This window comes from Martes martes (genome assembly GCF_963455335.1).
Source record: "Martes martes genome assembly, chromosome: 10".
NCBI lineage: Eukaryota > Metazoa > Chordata > Mammalia > Carnivora > Mustelidae > Martes > Martes martes.
In genome coordinates, this window is record NC_137898.1 from 55228963 (window position 1) to 55250731 (window position 21769).

At 37.4% G+C, this 21769-nt stretch overlaps 1 protein-coding gene across 1 annotated transcript; it reads right to left on the reverse strand.

The window, feature by feature from the left end:
- Positions 1-6226: 6226 nt before the first annotated feature.
- On the reverse strand, positions 6227-7192 carry LOC308350023 (olfactory receptor 52P1; the record flags this gene model as incomplete). The annotated part of the gene is made up of 1 exon (XM_080815024.1): positions 6227-7192. One exon carries the CDS (start codon positions 7190-7192, stop codon positions 6227-6229), a length of 966 nt encoding a protein of 321 aa, XP_080671150.1.
- Positions 7193-21769: the final 14577 nt, after the last annotated feature.

Here is a 21769-nt window from a genome sequence, read left to right on the forward strand (position 1 = left end):
ATCATAAAGAAAACCAAAGAACAAAGTTGAATCATATACAATCCTCAGAGAAAACACACATAAAATTTGGAGCAGACATATTAATTCCAGATGAAGTAGAAATTAAAGGAAAAAAATGGAACAGAATTTTTTTTTTTTGAGAAATTCTAGGTAAAAGTTATAGGATGACTTTAAAGTTGATTAAATTAAAGTTGATTGTTTTACCAATGATAAGTCTACTCTATCTTTAATAATATATTGATAACCTAAATCATGAGAAACACAGAAATCCTCTTATGTAACTTGTTAGTATACAGTAGGTATTTACATTAAGACTTTCCAAATTGACACTTAAATCTGACGAAAGCTCCCATTTTCAAATTATTGCCAATGATTTGATTTTAAGCTAGCATATCTGACTTATTAATCTCCAATTTAGACAAATCATCAAAATATGGGAGTCTTGATTATGTGGAAACTAGGACATCTAGGTCCCCTGTAGGACCAAAACTGCAACCCTGAGTTCACCAGTGTTTTGTTTTGTTATTTTGTAAGATTTTATTTTTTTACTTGACAGAGAGAGAGAGATCACAAGTAGGCAGAGAGGCAGGCAGAGAGAGAGAGGGAAGCAGGCTTCCTGCTGAGCAGAGAGCCTGAGGTGGGGCTGGATCCCAGGACCCTGAGATCATGACATGAGCCGAAGGCAGAAGCTTTAACCCACTGAGCCACCCAGGCACCCCTCATCAGTGTTTTAAGTACACTTAAAAATTGTTTGCAAATGAGTTTACAACATTACACACTTCAAAGAACTGTCACATATCATTTACAAAAATAGAAATTTAAATATATATAGCACAGATAAATACATTACAATGATAGGAATATAAACCTTAGAGGTCATGTTTTAAGAGAACTTCCAGCACTTCTGTACTATTATTCCCTCTTTAAAAAAATACATTTAGTCTGTAAACTTATAAATTCTTCCCTGTTATGATCACCTGTCTCCCTCAGTCTGTATCTCCCTGTGCTCTAAATATTTACTCACTTTTGCAGCTTCATCTTTAATGTAAGCCAATCTTGACAGTTCTGGACGATGCTTAATTCCAGGTCTTACTATTTCCTGTATAGTACCTACTATGAAATAATCTTCTGTATGCTCTTTTCTTCATAAAGATAACTCTAAACATTTAGGAATGGCTTTATTCTTACAATAATTTTTAGGTTCTGTACAGATTCAATTCATTTGACAAATGCCCTGCTAGTGATAGAAGCTTAAACCAGGGGCACCTGGGTGGCTCAGTGGGTTAAAGCCTCTGCCTTCAGCTCAGGTCATGGTCTCGGGGTCCTGGGATCGAGCCCCGCATCGGGCTCTCAGCGGGGAGGCTGCTTCTCTCTTTCTCTCTCTCTTTCTCTCTCTCGGCCTGCCCTCTGCCTACTTGTGATTTCTCTCTGTCAAATAAATAAATAAAATCTTTAAAAAAAAAAAAAAGAAGCTTAAACCAAAGTGACACAATATTAATCACAAATTTAATCTGTTTTTTAAAAAAAAAAATTTAATTGTTTCCCACAGTCGAATTCAATATCTCTTTCTGGAGAAATTTACTGACATTCTGTTCCAGGTGTAGAGTTAGCGTTCCTGGATATTGCTACACCTCTCCTATCTTTCATAAAGTACAGCCTTATATACCACTCATTGTCAATCCTCATTTCCAAAATCTATAGGCAGTGATCTGTTCCCCACACCCCCCACCCCACCTTGTGAGCTGGTCTCAGCCTGTGGATAACCAGTTTTGTGGCTGGACTGGTCTTTGTGCTTCTTGTGATGACTGCAAGCTGCCCTCAGCAGAAACCATCAGAAAACTTTGAAAGAGAAAAGGTTTATTACTTACGAGTCCTGGAAATCATATGGCAAATGGGACCACACAGAGAAGTGAAGACAGGGGAGTGTGTGGGGGCCTGAGGTTCTGCTTTTATTGAGCTTGAGGGTGGGGCGTGGGATATCTCAGGCTCACTCTTTATAAGTGAATGTAAAACATAAGAATGGGAATTTAAAGCACAGCAAGAGAAAGAAACCAAATGGTCAATTATCAGAATCACCAGAGATCTGTAAAACAAAGGAAGTGTGGGGGTTATCTAGTTAGCTGTGTGGCTGGTAATGTGTTTATCCAAGAGCATCTTGGAAGCAGGTGCCTGTCTGAAATGGATGCCTTGGCAATCAAAACTTAAATCAGGCACTTGCATTACAAAGACCAACTGTCAGGAATCATACTACCTCCTCCCACCAAACCATTCTGAATTCTTATGACATGACAATAGGTTCCTTCTGGTAAGTAAAGCTGCATAATATGTATTGACCTAAAATATATTTTGGTATAAGGAAGAATCTCCAGAGTTTAACTCAAGTAAAATCAGACACTTAAGGAAAAAAGGGAAGGCAGGTAGGCAGCAAGAGAAATTTGAATATGGACTCTCAAGACCTGGGATTGTTCTTTATGTATTTCCCCTTACTCCCTGACTTGGGATTGGTCCATTCTTGGTTTCCATCACTCCCAAAGCACATATTCCTATTCAGTTGTTTATATAGATGCACGGCCATTATGAACACCTAAATGGATTTTTTAATGCCAAAAGTGGGGAATAAATATTTCCAACAGCCCCTGCATCATTGTCTTACATCACTTTCTGACTTGAACCTAGGTAAACAGAATAAAACATTTACATCCGTGGGGTGGAAAAAAGCAGTTAGTATCAACCTTAAATCCTTAAATCCTTCTTCCTCTTTACCTCTATGTCTAAAATAGAAATTATCTTGTCTCTGAACCCTGTATTGTTCTAGTTAAATACCTTAGTTTGGGGAAGGAAAAACAAGGAGATAAAATATATCTGGTCCAATTTTCCAGGAATTTGGTAGTCTGAACATCACAGTCTCTGGGCAACTTCTTAACTTCTTGATATGAAGACTGTTGACCTGAGCCTGATGGAAAATGTTATATACCCCAAAATATCCCGAGGGGACATTTCAAAGCTTCAGATATAAGCTGGTATTGAAATCAAGCTAACCTCCAGGGTCCCAAATGGTGATTGACAAATATCTAAATATGTATCTGTATATATATGTGAATTTATATGAGCATATATATGTATGCATACTATATATGTGTATATAGATAGATAGATAGATATGTGAATATATATGTGTGTGTATGCACATGTAGATAGATACCCGGATATAGATCAGAAATGAGATTTTTTAATAGAACCTAATGATTTCACTACCCCAGAGGTTTGGCTCCCTTCTCTATGAAGTTTTGCAAAGACCCTAAGGGAACCAAGTTGGATGTTATGTGAATTATGTGAGTGATTTACTCACATTTTCATTAAATTACTCTTTTAAAATTACCTTTTAAAGTATATTTGATTGTCTTTCCATTGAAGTAAAATTTACCAGTATATATTTTTAAATTTATTAACATGGATATATACCCATGTATTGCTTTAATGGAAATGGAGTATTATATTATTACACATATATAGTTGTTTTTATAATTAAGAATGGGTAGTAGCATATTTAATGTTCTTCCAAAATAAGGTTTTTAAGATTCTAAAATATTTGTTAAATAGCTGAACAGAGTTTATTTAATTATTTTTTTCTATCATTTGATATCCAGGGCTTTTTTATTTAATAAAAATACTACAATAAATATAATTCATAAATATTCAATAAATATAAATATTCAATAAATATAATTCAATATTTATTGAATATTGAATATTGAATATTCAATATTGATATTCAATAATATTGAATATTATTGAATATCAATATTGAATATAAATATTGAATATTATTTATTATATAAATATAAATATTGAATATTATTGAATATCAATATTGAATATAAATATTCAATAAATATAATTCAAAATGTTCATAAATCATGTATGACACTCTATTATTTATTTAAATCACATAGAGTTTTCATTCTGTCATGCCAAGGACAACTTTATGTTCAGAACATCCACACTTATTTTATTGAAGAAATGGATATGTCAATGACATTTGGATTTATAGGTGCTGAATAGCTAAAGATACTGACTTTTATTTTTTAATTTCTAGTCTCATTGCCCTCAGTTTTGAATTTTTTTAAATTATTTCTTCCTTATGGACCTCACTGAAGCTTCCTTTTTAACCCAATATAATTTCTTTGAGAACAAGGAGGAAAACATTATTGACATGGAAGAAAAGCTAGGATTGGGTGGTATCACAGATGTCAAAGAGGAGAGATTCTGGAGAAGGAGGTATGGTCAATAATACAATGTGTTGTAAGGAAGTCTGGTTAGAAAAGATTACCTGTGGCTTTGGTGGCAGATGTTTCACTGGAAACTTTAACTTATGGTTAAATCAGATTATAATGTAGGAAGGGATTGGAGTCAAGGAACCAGAAGTAATTAGTTCCAAAAATATTTTCCAGAAACTTGCATAAAAAAGGTCAGAAGAAATTTTGCTATTGGATCAATGTGCAAATAAATTCGAACACTTGTGGAAATAAGAACTAGAAGAAGTAAGTGATGGTCTGAGATCCCTAGAGCACATTTTATGAAGCTTGCTTGATCAGAAAAAAAAAAGAATTAATAATAAATATGTACAGTAATAAAGGAGGAAACAATGCCTATAGATGTCAAAAGTTAACATGAGGATTAGAATTTGAGGTGTATACTTCTCATAGTGTCATTTTTCTTTACAGAATAGAAATGAATGGACTCTGGCAACCATGAGGGGCATGGGGTATATAAGAAAACTGGAAATGATAAACATTAACTATCTCAAACCATGCAACAGGTAAAAGCATAGCTATGTAGCAATAGGTTCCTACTTAATATCCAAAACTGTGAACAAACAGTATTTGGAGTCTGCATGTCTTTATATTTTTTTCTTCAGAACTGCTCCACACTGAGTATAGGAACTCAAAACACAGAAGTACAGAAGTTTCCCGGAGTTGGGGTGTAGGGTTTGTATGCTGGCAAGATTATAAGTTCGAAGTATAAAACTGAAAGTCAGCTGATAAACTACAGTATTTAGAATTGCCTAAATTCTTAAAAAGTCTGTTAAGAATATCTCAATTTGAGGATTAGAATGAAAAATTAATTAAATCAGTACCACCCACACACTGACAATCCTCCTAGAGAACACCATAAGGATTTTCTTTCCTTTGAAAAACAGACAATATTCATCATATTTTATTGAATTGTAATATTTCAAAATTATTTATCCCCATCTCTGTGAAGTATCACAGTCAAAACATTCATATTCTTGGGAGGAAAGCTTTAAAAAGCTGGTCTTTGATCTTCAGCCTTCAGAACTGATACTCTTCAAGAGAAAGAGGGTCTATGAATTTCCAGCAGGGGGTTTTGTGTCTCTTTTCCCTGGCATTATGGGTTGACTCTCTTTTCCTTGTAAATAAATGGATGAATGCATGGCCTCATCTATTGGTTTGTGTAAGTGACTGTCCTTTGTAAGTTTAGAGATAGAATTCAATGACCTCTGGGAGGCCCTTGTAAGAATGTGTAAGAATATTTGGACATTGCTTTTCAGGGAATAATATCCAGGTCAACTGGAATTAAGTTCATTCCCTAGAGTGTAGAGACAAGAATATATCTATGGGATGATTATTCCAAATTTAGAAATGAAGGGCTATTCTTGACCTATCCTATGCTCTCATCTGTAGATGTCTTATTATTTTGTACCAGAGGATTCTAGGTTTCAAACCCTACCTCTCCCATTTGCTAATATTGTGGGTATTGGTGAGTCCTTCTCCTCTTTTGGTTTCAAGTGCTAATGGAGAAAATACAACCTTTATCCAAAAGCATGTAAGTACCTGGCAGGTCTACTTTCTTTAACTTGTGGCTCTATATCTTATCTTCTGATCCTTGCAGATGGTAACACACCAACTATATTGTGAAGTATGAGGTTATAAATCCATACCTGTTGGATTAGGAGAGTGTCAGAAAGTGAGGGAAGTTCCTATGACTAGGCAGAGTCTTTTCTAACCTATACTTCCTGGGATGGAAGTTAAGGACGCTTAACTAATTGGACCTCCTCTGTGATTTATTATTCCTGGAAATAGTCTAGGAGGTACTGTGGAAGACATCAGTGTAAGACTAAAACCTCTTTTCAGTCTCAAATACTGAGGATTATTTAATCTTGAAAATCATCTTTTTTGGACTAAGTCCCTTCTATACCTCTTGATCACTCAGATACCTTGACCCCAGTTCCCTGCCCTCTTTGAAACACTCTCACAACCCTTTCCCGAATTTCTTTGGTCTTAACTCCATATACCATAGGATTAAGAGCAGGTGGAAAGAGCAGATAAACATTGGCCAAAAGAATGTGAATATGGAGTGGAACATGGTGGCCAAAGCGATGGGTAAAAAAAGAGAAGAGGGCTGGTGTATAAGAGATTAGGATGACACAAACATGAGAACCACAGGTCCCCAGGGCCTTGGACCGAGCTTCACGGGATGAAAGACTAAGGACAGCTCGTGCAATAAAGACATAGGAAAGACCAATGCAAAATAAGTCAACCCCAATGACCAACAGTGCTGCTGTCAGCCCATACACACGGTTAGGCCTGGTGTCTCCACATGCTAGCTTCACAACAGCCATGTGCTCACAGTATGTGTGGGGGATCACATGGCTTTGGCAGAAGCTCAAACGCCCAATGAGGAAGGGACATGGAAGCATGAGCATGGAGCCCCGCACCATAGCTACCACTCCAATTCGGGCAATGATGGTGTCAGTGAGGATAGTAGCATAGCGAAGTGGGTGACAAATGGCCACATAGCGATCAAAGGCCATGGCGAGCAGCACAGTGGACTCCATCATGCAGAAGGCATGAATGAAGAACATCTGTGCCAGGCAGGCAGAGGCAGAGATGTGTCCGGATCCACACCAGAGGATGGCCAGGAGCTTGGGAACTGTGGAGAAGGAGGCAGCCAAGTCAATGGTTGAGAGCATGCATAAGAACAAGTACACAGGCTTGTGCAATGCTGGTTCAGTGGCAACAACAACCAGGATGGTGATGTTGCCCACAATTGTGGCTGTGCCCAGGCAGCACACTGGGAGTGAGAGCCACAAGTGAAATTGTTCCAGACCTGGGATGCCCAGGAGGAAGAAAACAGAAGGGTCCAGATTAGTATGATTAGGAGACTCCATGGGCTGGACAAAGGCTCTGGGCATCTTCTCTGGTCAGAAACCCCCACACAGAATCACATTACCTGAAGAGACAACACAGAACAGAGATGTGAATGAGCCTTGAATGACACTAGATATAAGTGTTAAGCAAATGTTATCAACTGTAAATTAGGATAATAAAAGTAAAGTCCTTTAGAGTTGTTAAGAGAATTATATTGGTTAGTATTTGTACAGATCTTTGAATAGTACTTTATACATAATACTTGTTAAATAAAATACATTAATGTGAAAAAAAAGATTCAAACAGGCATTTAAAGAAATCAGAATTGTCTTCTAGCTAAAGTCTATTGTTGTCAAAGAAAGGTATGAACTTCATCCATTCTTCCCAGGAATATAACACACACACACACACACACACACACACACACACACACACTCAGTCACTCATACTCTTCTGAAGTACAGGAAAAGATATGGTGGGACTGTTAGTCCAAAACACAATCTGCCCACACAGTTCACTGGGTGGAGTTCGATATTTTTCTTGTTTTTCAACCTAGAATGGATTCTGGTTTGGGACCCAGTACTTGGAAATTATTTCTGATATTATTATCATGGCTGTTTCTAAGCCTTCCACTAACCAAGAGAAATTTTCACATATTCCTGATCAACCTACATTCTGTAAGATAATCCATCCACCTTCACATGTCTAGTTTCCACTTCCCAAGATGCTCAAGTTAACCCTTTTTGGACTTCATCCTATTTCTGAAACAGAAACTTCCAACTTCTTACAGTCCACTCTTGGGTTAACCCTTCATTCACATTCTAACTGTGGTTCTTGGTGATTTCAAAGAAAGGATGTAGCCAAATCCTCAATTTCACTCTTCCACCAATCACAAGAAGTGATTTTGTAACTACTTTGACTCATGCCTAGATGGTGATGTCTCATCTTCTGTTGAAGAAAATCTTATACTACTCTTTCTCCCACCTTTCCCATACCTCCCCTCCCTAAGAGGACACAACCTATTGTGGGGAGTACTTAAGTTGGAGGAACCATGCAGAACATTTGAAATCATGATGGTAACGAGATAAAAACAAAAATCTAGTCATTAAGATAAAAGCTGAGAAATCACTTTAACTAGAAGTTTTCAAAACAGGAATAATAATAATAATAATAATATAATATTATTATATTATATTATTATATTATATATTATATATTATATATATTATATATATTATATATAAAATATATAAAATATATAATAAATAATAATAATAATAATAATTTACTACCCAGAAATTTGTCCTATATATTCAACCACAAATATTTAATGTGAGCCTCCTCTTTAATGATCCCTATTCTAGAAACTGGATAACCAGTACTGGAATAATCAATACCAAAAAAGCCACTGATTCTAGGATATTTGAGGAGTTAGAAAATAGTTATCACATGGGAATTGAGTCCTTGTTACAACTCTTTCTTGCTCCTGTTGTGTATATGTCAGAAGAGAATAGAAGTAAACTCTCCTATTCCTTAATGTACCAGATACTGTGTGTGCATAATTACTGGAGAAAAAAATCAGGGAAGTTTCATCTTCCGCACAGAAGATCCTTCATTAGCATTTAGCTAGGTTTAAGAGGAAAAAAAAAAAAAAAGAAAGAAAGAAAAAGAAATCACCAGATAGACCAAACCTGTTAGTAAACAAAACTAACTATTTGTTTTCAGAAATAAGGACTAACAGAAGGTGGCGAGGTTGGTGACAAATGCTATGCTAATCACAGCTCGGGGCCAATAAACCACATAACTTCCACAGAAGGGATATAAATGTAGTTTTACTAGTTTTATGAGCAGGTGCATACAAGAGTCTCATTGGTCACAGGGCTCTGTGAGCTTATGCCTAGAAGGGCCAAGATAGCAAAGATCTAAATTTCTGATCAATTTGACCAAGGGCCTTATCTTCCCTAAAGAAAAACATATAAAGGTGAAAGTTTGAGCTTATCTAAAAATATGACTATTATTGATGTGATTTGTGTTATTTCTCCACATAATATTCAGGCAAGAATACATTCAGACCTCATGCTTGTCTTGGCATATTCTTTGAAGAGGTAGGATATTTTGGAAGCATAGGAACTTGGAGTTTTTGAAGCAGAAAGTTGTGGTGGTTAAAAAAAAAAGTGTAGACATTGGAATCCATGAAACTGGAAACAAATCCTTGTATTTGCCTCTTACTGTCAGTGCTGCCTTGGACAAATTAATTTTCCTCTAAGATCCTATAAATTTTTGACCTTTTTTTTATAATAATAATAATAATAGCTTGTAAGGTTGTTGAAAAACTTTAAAAGTACCTTGTATGGTTTGTGTCCCATAGAAGATATCAATAAATGTCATTTACTATTATCATTGCCTTTATTTTCAGACAAAAATGATCTCCTATCCAATACAGAAACCTCACATTGTTTCCTAAGCCATCCAAATCTAGTCTTCGCATGAACATTTATGTCATGAGAACTGTTCAGTTGCAGAGCAAGCTTGCCGATAAAATAAATGTTCTTTATAATTTTTTTTGTGTGCCCTCTGAGGTCACATGGCAATCATTAGGAGATTGGAAAATAGCCCCCCCCCCCGGCAGCTTTTGGCTAACCTGGGTATACCCAGCACTGTTTTTTATGACACAGATTTGCTTGATGAGCTAATGTGGATTTTGGCTCAGCTGAATGGCTCAACATAGGTCATGGAGCTGGAGTCAGGTGCACAAGCAGCAAAGCCTTGCTCACCACATCACCCAGCAACTTAGTTTTTGCCAGACCTCCCTACAGTTTTCAATTGCTTCACAAATTCACTCACCCATAGCCAGAAGGCTTAACTTAATGATTCTTCAGTGAGGTTGCTTTCTGTTTGTCAGTTAGGTCTCAGACCCTATGCTTTATGGACTTTTTCTTGTAGAACCTGGACTGAGCACAGATTACCACATATCACTTGATTAGATTGACTCCTAAATGGCTGGATATAAGTGAACCTTACTTGCAGCTTTTGTGGTTTCTTTCTAAGGGATTCTAACTTTATGCACACCAACCCCTTCACAGGGCTCTGCACTCTTAATAACTCACCCAGGTTCATCATTGCCCCATCCAATTCACAGGAATGAGTCTGTAGTCTCACAGCATCTCTTGTATTAAATAGTTTATGATGTTGATAAATATGTATGATCATTGTTACTTACACTTCTATGTGAACAGTCCCTCTGACTCAATCTCTAAACCAGTTTTTATTGTGACATTAAAGCCAATGCTCTCAGTGAGATAAAAATTCAAACGTCACAATTTGGGGAGAAAACTGGGGATAGAGAAGACTTTCCATATCTGAAACTGCACCACAGACCAAAGGCTGTCACTTGGTCTGCAGAAGAGCACAGATAAACATGGCCTCCTTCTTCCCAATGAGAACACTGGGCTATGAAAAAACCCAAAGCAATCATTTTAGAACACTTGACCATGAACACTTTTAAGGTAATCATTAAAGTCCCAATGATTCCTCTGTCCAATTTCTTGGCGTTGATACAGGTCTGTCTATTTCACTAGGTACATACATTTCTCTCAAATGTTTAGTAGGTAATTATTTCTTATTAGTAATTTTAGGAATATCATAGTAAATGTCTTGAACTTTCTTCACAATGCCTCCCATTTCCCTGGTCTGGCTATATTACTTCCTTCTTCCTTTGCTGGCATCTCCTTACTCCATTCCTCTTTCTGTTTGGCCTAATGCCAAACTAACACTTCTATTATAGGAAGCCTGTTGGCTAAAACTCTAATTCAGACCACACAGGGATGTTATTCAGCAGAATCCCCTTTCCTGGTCTCTAAATACCCTCCCTGCTTTGAAGCAAACTTCCGATCTACCAATTTCACAGACAGAGTTTTCTTGAGGGCTAAGAAATATCATTTTCAGACTCTTTCCCTAGCCCAAACTCACATGACTCCAGGACAGCAGAAATGAGAAGGCATAGCAGTTTGGAAGCATCGTCAGAAGTCTGAAAGAGCATTCCTAATCTTCCACCCTCAACTATCTGAATGTTGAGCTGAGAAGTTGTTATAATGATGAAACCTATCTTAAAGGAACCCCAGAGATTTCAGTGGGTTGCCCTGGACTTATGCCTGGAGCCATCTAGGGAGCCTTTATGTTCCCTAGGAAACTGAGCAGCTAGGCTTTTGTCTTTTGGTTGACCAGATGAGAATGTAGAAGTGAGGGCAGACACTTTTGTTAAAGAGGCAGGAAAAAATATTTGCAGTCTACTCTCTTGGAGCACTTTCTCTTTGTTTTGTTTTGGTTTTAATCCTCTACATCTTAGTGCTGGCACTATTTATCCAAGGGCACCTAACATTTTAGAAGCACTGAGGCTATAGGGACTGTGGGTATCTGATCTGAATCCCTCTCTGTTACCAATGCATCGCCATTCCCCAGGGATCCTGGGACATGCTTTCCTTCTTACCCTCAGTGATTATCCCTGGCCTGTTTGCTATGTTTACTCCTTAGTGGGACTTCACTGTTACTGCATATGTCCCTAGACTGGCGATTGTTATGCAGATGCAGAACAACTGGCTTTGTGAGATGTCTTGTCTTTTTTTTTGTATTATCCATGCAAGATGTAGCAAGCTGGCAATGGAACGCAATAGGAAATTGCACTTATGGGTAGAAGAAGTGTATTGCCAAAGGCAGTTTTTTAACCATATGAGGTAATTATATTAAGAAGACTTAAACATTAAACCTATATCTCCCGGTGTCCTTTGCTGAGAATCTATATTCATTGTGTTTATCTCAGCAAACTGTGTTGTCAAAGAGTTTCTTTGCATTAAATCCATAACCTAGTTTTTTCTGGGTCTAATTCACTCTTGGCCAAGACTTCCAAACACAGAGAGTTTATTTGGTATAGCCTCAACCCTCATATACTTTACTCCATCATGTATCAGAAACCTCTTTCAGATCATGAACAAGAATCTTAAATACCACTTCCCAGAAAACCAGCCCCAGTTATCATCTAGGACCCCAGATTATGCAGGAAGACTCCAAAAATTGTCTTTGCATAATTATAGTCTCTGTTCACAATTTACTGCAGGACTTGGTCTGTTTGCCACCTTCTTAAATACTCCTCTGGTCATTGTCTCCACTAATCACACTGTATTGAAATGGATCTATCCTTGCTGTGGGCAATCCCCACAACTGGACCAGATCTAAATTCTGGTCAGCTGCATACTATTGATCCTAGCTCCCGAGACTCTCTAAGCCAGCAGTATTTGAACTTCAGTGTGATTCAGAATTACCTGTAGCTCTCACTAAAACATAAGTTGCTAGTCCACACCCCCAGAATTTCTGATTCAATTAATTTGGAACAGATGGATTTCCAATTAATGCTGATGCCACTGGCTAGGAGATCCCATTTTAAGAATCATTGCTCTAAGAAACAGAATATCAAAATTTTTGTTTTAAATTTCAGTTGGGTGTTTCTCCCAAAATTGCTAAGTGGTCTGCACTCCTGATGGATTCTATCAGACAGTGTAGCTACCATAAACATCTTTAATAAGTCAACTTAAAAACCTAGAGCAGTGCAGGCTTGCAGCAGTGTTCATCTTGCAGAAACACTCCCTGAAACATCTTTGTCTACAGCTTAAAATGCCTCCAGGAAGCCTTCGATTCATCACACTCCTATGGGTAAAAGGAAAAAAATAAAAATAAGACAAAGAAGAAATAAATAATGTCTTTCTTTGTTTCCCACAAACAAGTCGGCAAGTTCTGGGGAAAGCCCCAGGTGGTACCTTCTGTGGAAGTTATGATAGCATTGTAGTATGTCAGCTTGGGGAGGCTAAGCTACATTTCCCTGAATTCCCATTCTAGCGTGTTCCATATGGTGTAGTCTTTAGCGAGGGTAAAAAGGTGGAAAGGAAGCAGCAGCCACGGTGTGTCACACATGCACATCTTGGTGATTCAAACACTCATATAGGTGTTATTATAAAGGGATTTCATAGATATACCAACACACCCCAATCAGTTGACTCTAAGTTAGGGGAATTAACCCAAGTGAGCCTTTCTTAATCACTTGGAAGGCCTTAAATGTGGCTTGGACCTTCCAAGGAGAAAGAGAGACTTGCACTGTGGAAAACAATTTCAGTCCGTGCCTGGAGTGGCTCTTGCCTGCTGTGACCTTTCCTTCCTGACCATCTGCCTCATTCATTTCAGACTTCCTGGTCCAGCCAAAGCACTGTATAAGCCATTCTCCTGAATAGAACTATATCCATATCTACATCTATATCTATATTTATAATCTCACTATGTTTTTCTGTTTGTTTCTGTTTTTGGTTATGTTTTTCTGATTGAAACTTGACTAATACAGAAACTAATGTGTTTTCTTATTTCATTGTGTTATTGATGTATATCTTCCAGGAATTTGGAGTGTTGGAAAAAGAAAAATAAAATAAATATTAGAAATGGAAAACAAGACATAAATCACATATAGCAAATATAAAAGTATTAGATGATGTTACTACAAAAACCTAATGAAAATAAGCATGAAATCTTAAACCAACTATATGCTTTTCAATAAAATATAATGGGAAGCAAGTGGTGTCAGGTGCTGGCAAACCAAATAATTAGAAGTATACAATAAATCATGAAAATTTGGAAGCATTTATAAGTGCTTCTAAAGAAAAACTACTAAGAAATCCACTAGAATCCCTACTCCTTCCATACTGAACACTGTCCTGGAGGTCACAGCCAAGCAATCAGAAGGAAAACTAATAATAAAAGGAATAAGAAGGGCACCTGTGTGGCTCAGTTAGTTAAGCATCTGCCTTTGGCTCAGGATCCCAGGTCCCAGGATTGAGCCCCACAGCAGGCTTCCTGTTCAACAGAGAGTCAGCTTCTCCCTCTCTATCTCTCTCAGCCTCTCTCCCTGGCTTGTGCTCTCTCTCTCTCAAATAAATAAGTAAAATATTAAAAATATAAATGGAATAAGAAGTGCAAATATTAGTATTTGTGTAGAAATTAAGAGACTCTATAGAGAATTTGCAGACTATTGAGAGTGCAACAAGATTGACATAAACAAAATCAACATAGATGGAAAAATTTTTTTAAATTATGGAGCAATGTAAGAGATTATTAATGAATTTTATATTTATTACTATATATTTATATTTTATTTATATGTGATTAAAGAGAACATCATGCCACGATCTTGGATGAAAACCTTGACACCCTAAAGATGTCTAATTTCCTCAAATGTATACATAAATTAGATGTAAGCCTAGTTAAAATTCCAAAGGGAATTCTATAGAACTTGTCAAACAGTTACATTTACATGAAAATATAAAAATTTAATAGCCAAGTTTGCAATAACATGGTGAAGAGACTTGGTCTACTGGATATAAAGAATTACTAAATAACAATTGTAAAATAAAGAAAAGCCCAGAAACAGACCCACACATTTATTTGACATATATGCCATTAGTCAGAAAGGATAGGCTTACTCATCAGTAGTTGGAGTTAGGTATTTATATATTTTAAAACAGGGGATCCTGGGTTGCTCAGTTGGTTAAACATCTGCCTTCAGCTCAGGTCATGATTTCCAGTACTGGGATTTGACCCCACAATGGGCTTCCTGCTCAGTGAGGAGTCTGCTTCTCCTCTGCCTTTCCTCCCTGCTCACATTTTTTTTTTCCTCTCTCTCTCAAATAAATAATCTTTTTAATTAAAAAATGTATTTTAGGGCACCTGGGTGGCTCAGTGAGTTAAGCCTCTGGTTTTGGCTTAGATCATGATCTCAGGGTCCTGGGATTGAGCCCCACATCGGGCTCTCTGCTCAGCAGGGAGCCTGCTTCCCCCTCTTTCTCTGCCTACCTCTCTGCCTACTTATGATCTCTCTCTCTCTGTCAAATAAATAAATAAAATCTTTAAAAAATGTATTTTAAAACATAATGAATATGATCATTTCATGATCCATAGACAAAAACATTCTAATGGTTTAATGTCTTAAAATAGTGCAGGTTTATATCTTGATGATCCTGGGCAACTAAGAAAAGTAAGACAAAATGCACATATCATAAATGACACTGGGCAGGAGGAAGAAGAAATTACTTTGCCTTTCAGGATTTTTACAACTGGACTAAGAATCAAATTGACATGAGACAGGTTAACAGGAGAAATAAAATTTAATTATGGTGATATCTCTCTCTGAAGCAGGTCCTCTACCTAAATTCTTTTAGGCAGTTGTAGGGGGTGGTCAAAGTTTCTTCTTGAGTCTTCCAGGCTTTCATTGTTTTCAGATCTGCATAATCTGCATGCTGAAATGGCACATCCTGGGGACAACCTGCCTTGGCCTCTACAAACTAATTGATACTGTTCACTTTTTCATAATTTATGTTAGCATGATATGGAATAGTAACATTCAATACATTAGGAGAAAACTATTGAAAAAGATAAAAGTGATAATATATTTATAAACATTAAATAAAAATAACTCTAAATCAATTTTTTTTTTTTTAAAGATTTTATTTATTTGTCAGAGAGAATGAGCACAGGCAGACAGAGAGGCAGGCAGAGGCAGAGGGAGAAGCAGGCTCCCTGCCAAGCAAGGAGCCCGATGTGGGACTCGATCCCAGCACTCCGGGATCATGACCCGAGCCGAAGGCAGCTGCCCAACCAACTGAGCCACCCAGGCGTCCCTCTAAATCAATTTTTAAAGAGACTAATAACCATTTAAGAAAACAAGAAAAATACACAGAAACAAAGCTCATGTGGTTAATAAATTTTTAGAAGAAAAATGCAACTGTAAATATCAATTAGATGCCATTCCATATGCATCAGAATAACAAAAATAAGCCACACCAAGTGTTAGTAAGAATACAAGGAAGTGAACACTCAAATATTGTAGATGAATGTGCAAGATAACAGAGATATTTTGGAGAGAAATTTAACAGATGTAGTAAAGGTGAAAGTATGCATATACTTGAGTAAAGCAACTCTGTTTCTTTGTATATATTATATTGTAGGATATTTCCAACATTGTAATACCATGGAACTTCAAAGAAAAGAAAAATTACAACATTATAGTATAAAAAATGAGGATCCTCAAAATTGGAGGCAGACCAGCCTCCATGATAGTATTCCATTCCTACCCCCAACCCCAGTCCTAACCCCCTTACTCCTACCCCACCCCATTCCCATTCCCAATCCCACCCCACTCCCACCCATACCCCACCCCCAGCTGCCATAAGGACTGAGATCAATAACTCAGCACACCTGTAACTCATTTATTATCACAAAATGTATATTATAGCATGTTGATTAAGACACTAATGCAGAAAACCTCTTGTAAAAGGAGACATTAAAAGGTTGTTCTCTATCTGTGGTAGCAAAAGTTAAAACATTCACGTGGAAATTTTTTGAAAGTTGCGTTATATTAAAAGGATGGACTACTGTGTTACAGATAAAATATAGAGTTAGATTATGCAAAATGCTGCATGAAAAGGTTATATGGTAAGCCTTCTATGTTTAAACACATATAAAGTCAGACAATATATTTTAATAGCTCATTCCTAATTATTAAAGAAACGAAGTGTGTAAGAAGAACATATGCTAAATTTATGTCATTAATTGAGTCTTAAGTGAGAATGAGGATTGTGCCCTTCTGGCATTTAATGGACAGAAGGTAGAGATGATAAAGTTCTACACAGTGAGAAACTCTAAAACCTCTTGATTATTACCTATGCCAAAATTTAAATACTAAATGAAGTATATTAGCTTTAGATATCTTTTGTCGTGATAATGCTGTATAACAAAGCAACCCAAAACCTAATGGTTTAGGCAGAATAATGTCCCCAAACCCTTAAAAAATGTTCAAGTCCTAATCCTTGGAATATTTTAGGTTTCAGGGCAAAGGGCAATTAAAGTTATAGGTGGAAATAAGGTTGGTCAACAGCTGACTTTGAGATGAGGAGATTATTCTGGATTATCCAAATGGGCTCAATGTAATCAAAAGGGCCTTTATAAGTGAAAGAAAAGCCAGAGGGAGAGAACCAGAGAGATTACAGGGAAGAAGAACCTACTCTTGCTGGGTTTGAAGATGGAGGAAGGCAGCTAAAAGCCAAGAAATGAGAGTGCCCTCCTGAATCTGGAGAAATCAAGGGAACAGATTCTCTCCTAGATCCTTCAGAAGGAATATAGCCCTGATGACATTTTGATTTTCACCCACTGAGATCCTTCTGGACTCCTGACCACTATAATTATAAAGTAACAGATTTGTGTTGTCTTGAGCCTACTAGCCTTCTTCTTATGGGAACAGTAGGAAGTGAATACAGTTTAGAGCAACATGACTTTTGTTTCAGTTCTACTTCAGTTAGACAAATTCTAAAGTGGCACAGCTGGATGGCTCTGTACATGAGGCAAGTTGTATTAGCTTGGTTTCAGTATTCAAACTGAATTCATGGGAAGTCATGATAACTTCAAGTGTTTTCATCCTAGAGCCCAGGCTAAGGAGATAGAGGCCACCTGGGGCATGCTTTTCTCAGAATAGATGCAAATAGAGAGCCAAGTCCAACTACACAAACACAAAATTCAAATTTCTCTGAGAGGTAATAGGAAATTGGTTCTACCTTAATTTATTCAGGACTTTCTCAATAACTGTAAAGTCATTGATGACAATAAAACATGTTGTATTTGAGTTCCTTCCACCACTGACCTCTATCCATCTGTATTTGCAACTGAAGGGGAACAGAATTTGTCACTCCAAAACATGCTTCTTTATCCTAGGAATTATTTTATATTGATTATTTTTAAGAAAGAGCAGACAGAAGAAAAGCTCTAAAAAATGAATGGAAGTTACCCTTTTGCAAGAGACATTTACACTTATAAGGGAAATCTCCATCATTTTGGGGTCTCCCTTTCTGTTTCAGGAAGAGAAGGAGGACTCTACATCACTGGACATTCTTATCAGTGGAGAAGACAATGGTTTAAATCTCCATTAAGAATCTTACCTTTTTTGGGGAGCCTGGCTGGCTCAGTCAGTAGATCATCTGACTCAATATCAAGATCACGAGTTTGAGCCCCATGTTGGGTGCAGAGTTTTCTTAAAACAAAACACAAAACAAACCCCCAAAACCTTGCTCTTGTTTACTGTGCTTTCCCTAATAACCTCCCATAACTGCTTCTCTCCTCCCCCAACCCATCAACAACCTCTTTTGTCTTTCACTGAATATATTATTTTAGACAGTGGGTGGTTCACTTCAGAGAATTACTCAGCTCCCTCAATCTCCCTCAGTCTCTCCCATGTACACAGGAGATATACATGTTATCAAACTTCTTTTTTTCTCCTGTGAATCTTTTTATTTCAGGGGTGCCTCAGCCAAGAACCCAGTTTGGTGAAAGGAAAATTACTTTTCTCCCCCCACACAACTGTCCGATTTACAGAGACTAACTTCTAACTTCACTAGATTTCTGCTTCTTGTCATGCTTAAATATTGCATATTAAAAGACATTTATCTTTATTACATGTATGTATTATACATACTTGTGTGTATTATACATATACTTACCACTATATGTATCTATTACATATATACAATTGTTACATCTATTCCAAATTATTTTTTGTCCTTTGTATTACAACTGAGATATAAATTTTAGGTCTATTATGAGGATATGCATGTAAATTCATAATTAAGAATTGCTTAAGGAAATATTCAGATTGAGAGGGATAGAGCCATTACCCTAAAGTGCACATTAATACAAAAAGGACAACATCTTCTCCACACCTTCAAGATTTCCACCAAAAATTATAACCATGCCTTCATCATCTCAAAATGAAAATAATATTACTTAGTATCTTTTTCAAAGAGGAAAATAGTTTAATTGCAAAATCAATTTTCTAGGAATTCTTTGGCTTTTTAAGGTAAAAGCATTACAAAAAGCCGTCCCAGTTTTGACAGAAATGGGAAGAAACACAACTGAATAAATATGAAGACTTACATGTTTAAAATATGAGTTCTTTTTTTTTAAGATTTTATTTATTTATTTGACAGAGAGAGAGATCACGAGTAGGCGGAGAGACAGGCAGAAAGAGAGAGAGAGAGGAGGAAGCAGGCTCCCTGCTAAGCAGAGAGCCCAATGTGGGGCTCAATCCCAGGACCCTGGGATCATGACCTGAGCCGAAGGCAGAGGCTTAAACCACTGAGTCACCCGGGTGCCCCTAAAATATGAGTTCTGAGATCTTGCTCAGAATCTGTGATCAGCTGCAGCTAACCGTGAATGTGTTATCAGATAAAATTTATAAATACTCTCCATGTGCAGTTCCTGGAACACAACTGATCATACATTCATCCAGTGCTTCTCAAGGTGTGGTCCTCAGAACAGTAGTATCAACATTACCTGGGGAACTTTTAGACACACAAATTACTGGGTCCCTCCCCAGACCCACTGAACACAAATACTGGGGATGAAGCTCAGCAATCTGTGTGTGTGTGTGTGTGTGTGTGTGTGTGTGTGTGTGTGTTTGTTTGTTTTTAGGATTTTATTTATTTATTTGAGAGAGAGAGAGCATGTGAGCAGGGGGAGGGATAGAGGGACAAGCAGACCCCCTGATGAGCAGGAAGCCTGGCATTGGGCTCCAACCCAGGACCCTGAGATCATGATCTGAGCTGAAGTCATAGGCTTAACCTACTGAGAGACCCAGGCATCCCCAATCTGTGTTTTTAAAAGCACCTTGAAAGTTTGAGAACAACTGTTGTATTCTTTTCAACATTGGTTGTACAGAGAAATTCATGAGGGAGGCAATTGGATACAAAATGACTGTCTTTGGGTCTTCCAAAGTTGTGTCCATCCAGAGAATTCTATTCTGTTTTGATAGGAAATTACCATTTGCTAAATCAGCACTTCGTGCTCCTCTTATAATGGCACAGAGGTACCTGAGTTTCCTCAAAAGCATTGTTGTTTTGCATGAGGATTATAAACTATTACCTATTTGAGGCCTGGCTTTATTCAGAAGACCCTATGAGAAAGGTTAAAGCTATATCTATAGGCATCAACCAAACAGAGGGAAGTCACATAACACCATCATTATGTGAAAACTGGGAGTGGTCAAAATTATCCCTTTTCCCCTGAGAACCACTCTTCAGGTACTGTTGTTCCTTGAATACCAGGCCCAGTGGGATCCCCTAATGAGCTTCTTCTCTTACCTTTCCCTTTTACTTGGCTTTTGAAGAGTTGTAGCTTTGCCAAGAATTCTTGGGTGATGAAACACTAGAGTTCAAAATTTCCCTTAAATAGTATGAGAGTTTTGGCCCACTGTAACAAGAAAGCTTATATGTTATGTCCTGGGAATAATTTCAAGAGGAGAACTGGGGTGATCAGGGAGCCCCTCCCCAGGAGCTAAAAATCAGCTCAGCAAAAGAAGGAAAAATGGTATGCTATGAAACATGAAATGGGCAAAGTCAAGTTGTGACTTAAAATAACAAGGCTCTGGTTATCAGAAGAGAAGAGGGATAAGAAGAATATAGTAGAACATTTCTAGGTAAGTTCTAATTTCAATCATTAAAACTACCCCTACCTCTTCTTTCAATCAGATTATTTTCTCTAAATGCCTTCTATCTGTAGCCCCACTAATTTGATTTAACTGGCATTAACTTAGCTAGCCAGCCAGCAGCCTCTCCCCCAGATATCTAAAAATACTGCCCCACTTCTAAAAATTGAGCAAGTTTACAGAGTATCTAGAGGGTGAGGGAGTAAAATTCAAGAATCAGATAGTTTTGAAATGATGCAGAAACACTGTCAGATATGACAAAATAGAGTTGATTTACAAAACCTGGCTCATAGTGAGTACTTAATAAGTGCAAGTTAAATGAGAGGAATTGCCTAAAGAAAGGAAATTTAGCTGAAGTGCTATACAACAGAACACAGATACGGGCAAGAGCAGAGAAGTGAGGATATGAGTTTGTCAAGAAAAGAAGAAGGGAATATGAAAAGCATTTTAGGCTTTAGGAATAGCATTTTAGGAAAAGCATTTAGGCAAAAGGAACTGTTAGTCATGGGCCCACTTCTGACATGTCTCCAGAATTCCACGCACTTGACATCAAAGTCACACTGGAGTTCTCACTGTTACTTAAATAACCCTAAGCTTTCTAAGTATTGGCAAATTTTAAACCCCTCAGATGTTTCTAATATGCAGCCAGGACTGTGATCCATTCTTTTGATTATAAAGTATGAAGATACCAGGGAGAAAAAGAAAAATGGTTGTTTCGGGAGATATGTGGTTTAGTATGATTAAAAATAGAAGCTTAAGAAGCAATTATATCTTCACAGACACACATAAAGGCAGGGAGTGGGTGATATGAAGGCGTGTGGGGAGATGGAACAGCAAGGGGGAGCACTCTAAGGCAGGAACAGACTCAGCATGCTTGTTTAAGAAGAGCAAAATGGTCAAGAGGGAAGTGGTCCAGGGGAGAGAGTGGTAGAAGCTTGGAGCTGAAGGGGTGAGCTGAGACCAAAGGACACTTTGCGTATCATGAGTACCGTGAGTATTTGTGATTGAAGTACTTCAGAGTGCCTTGTACATCACTACA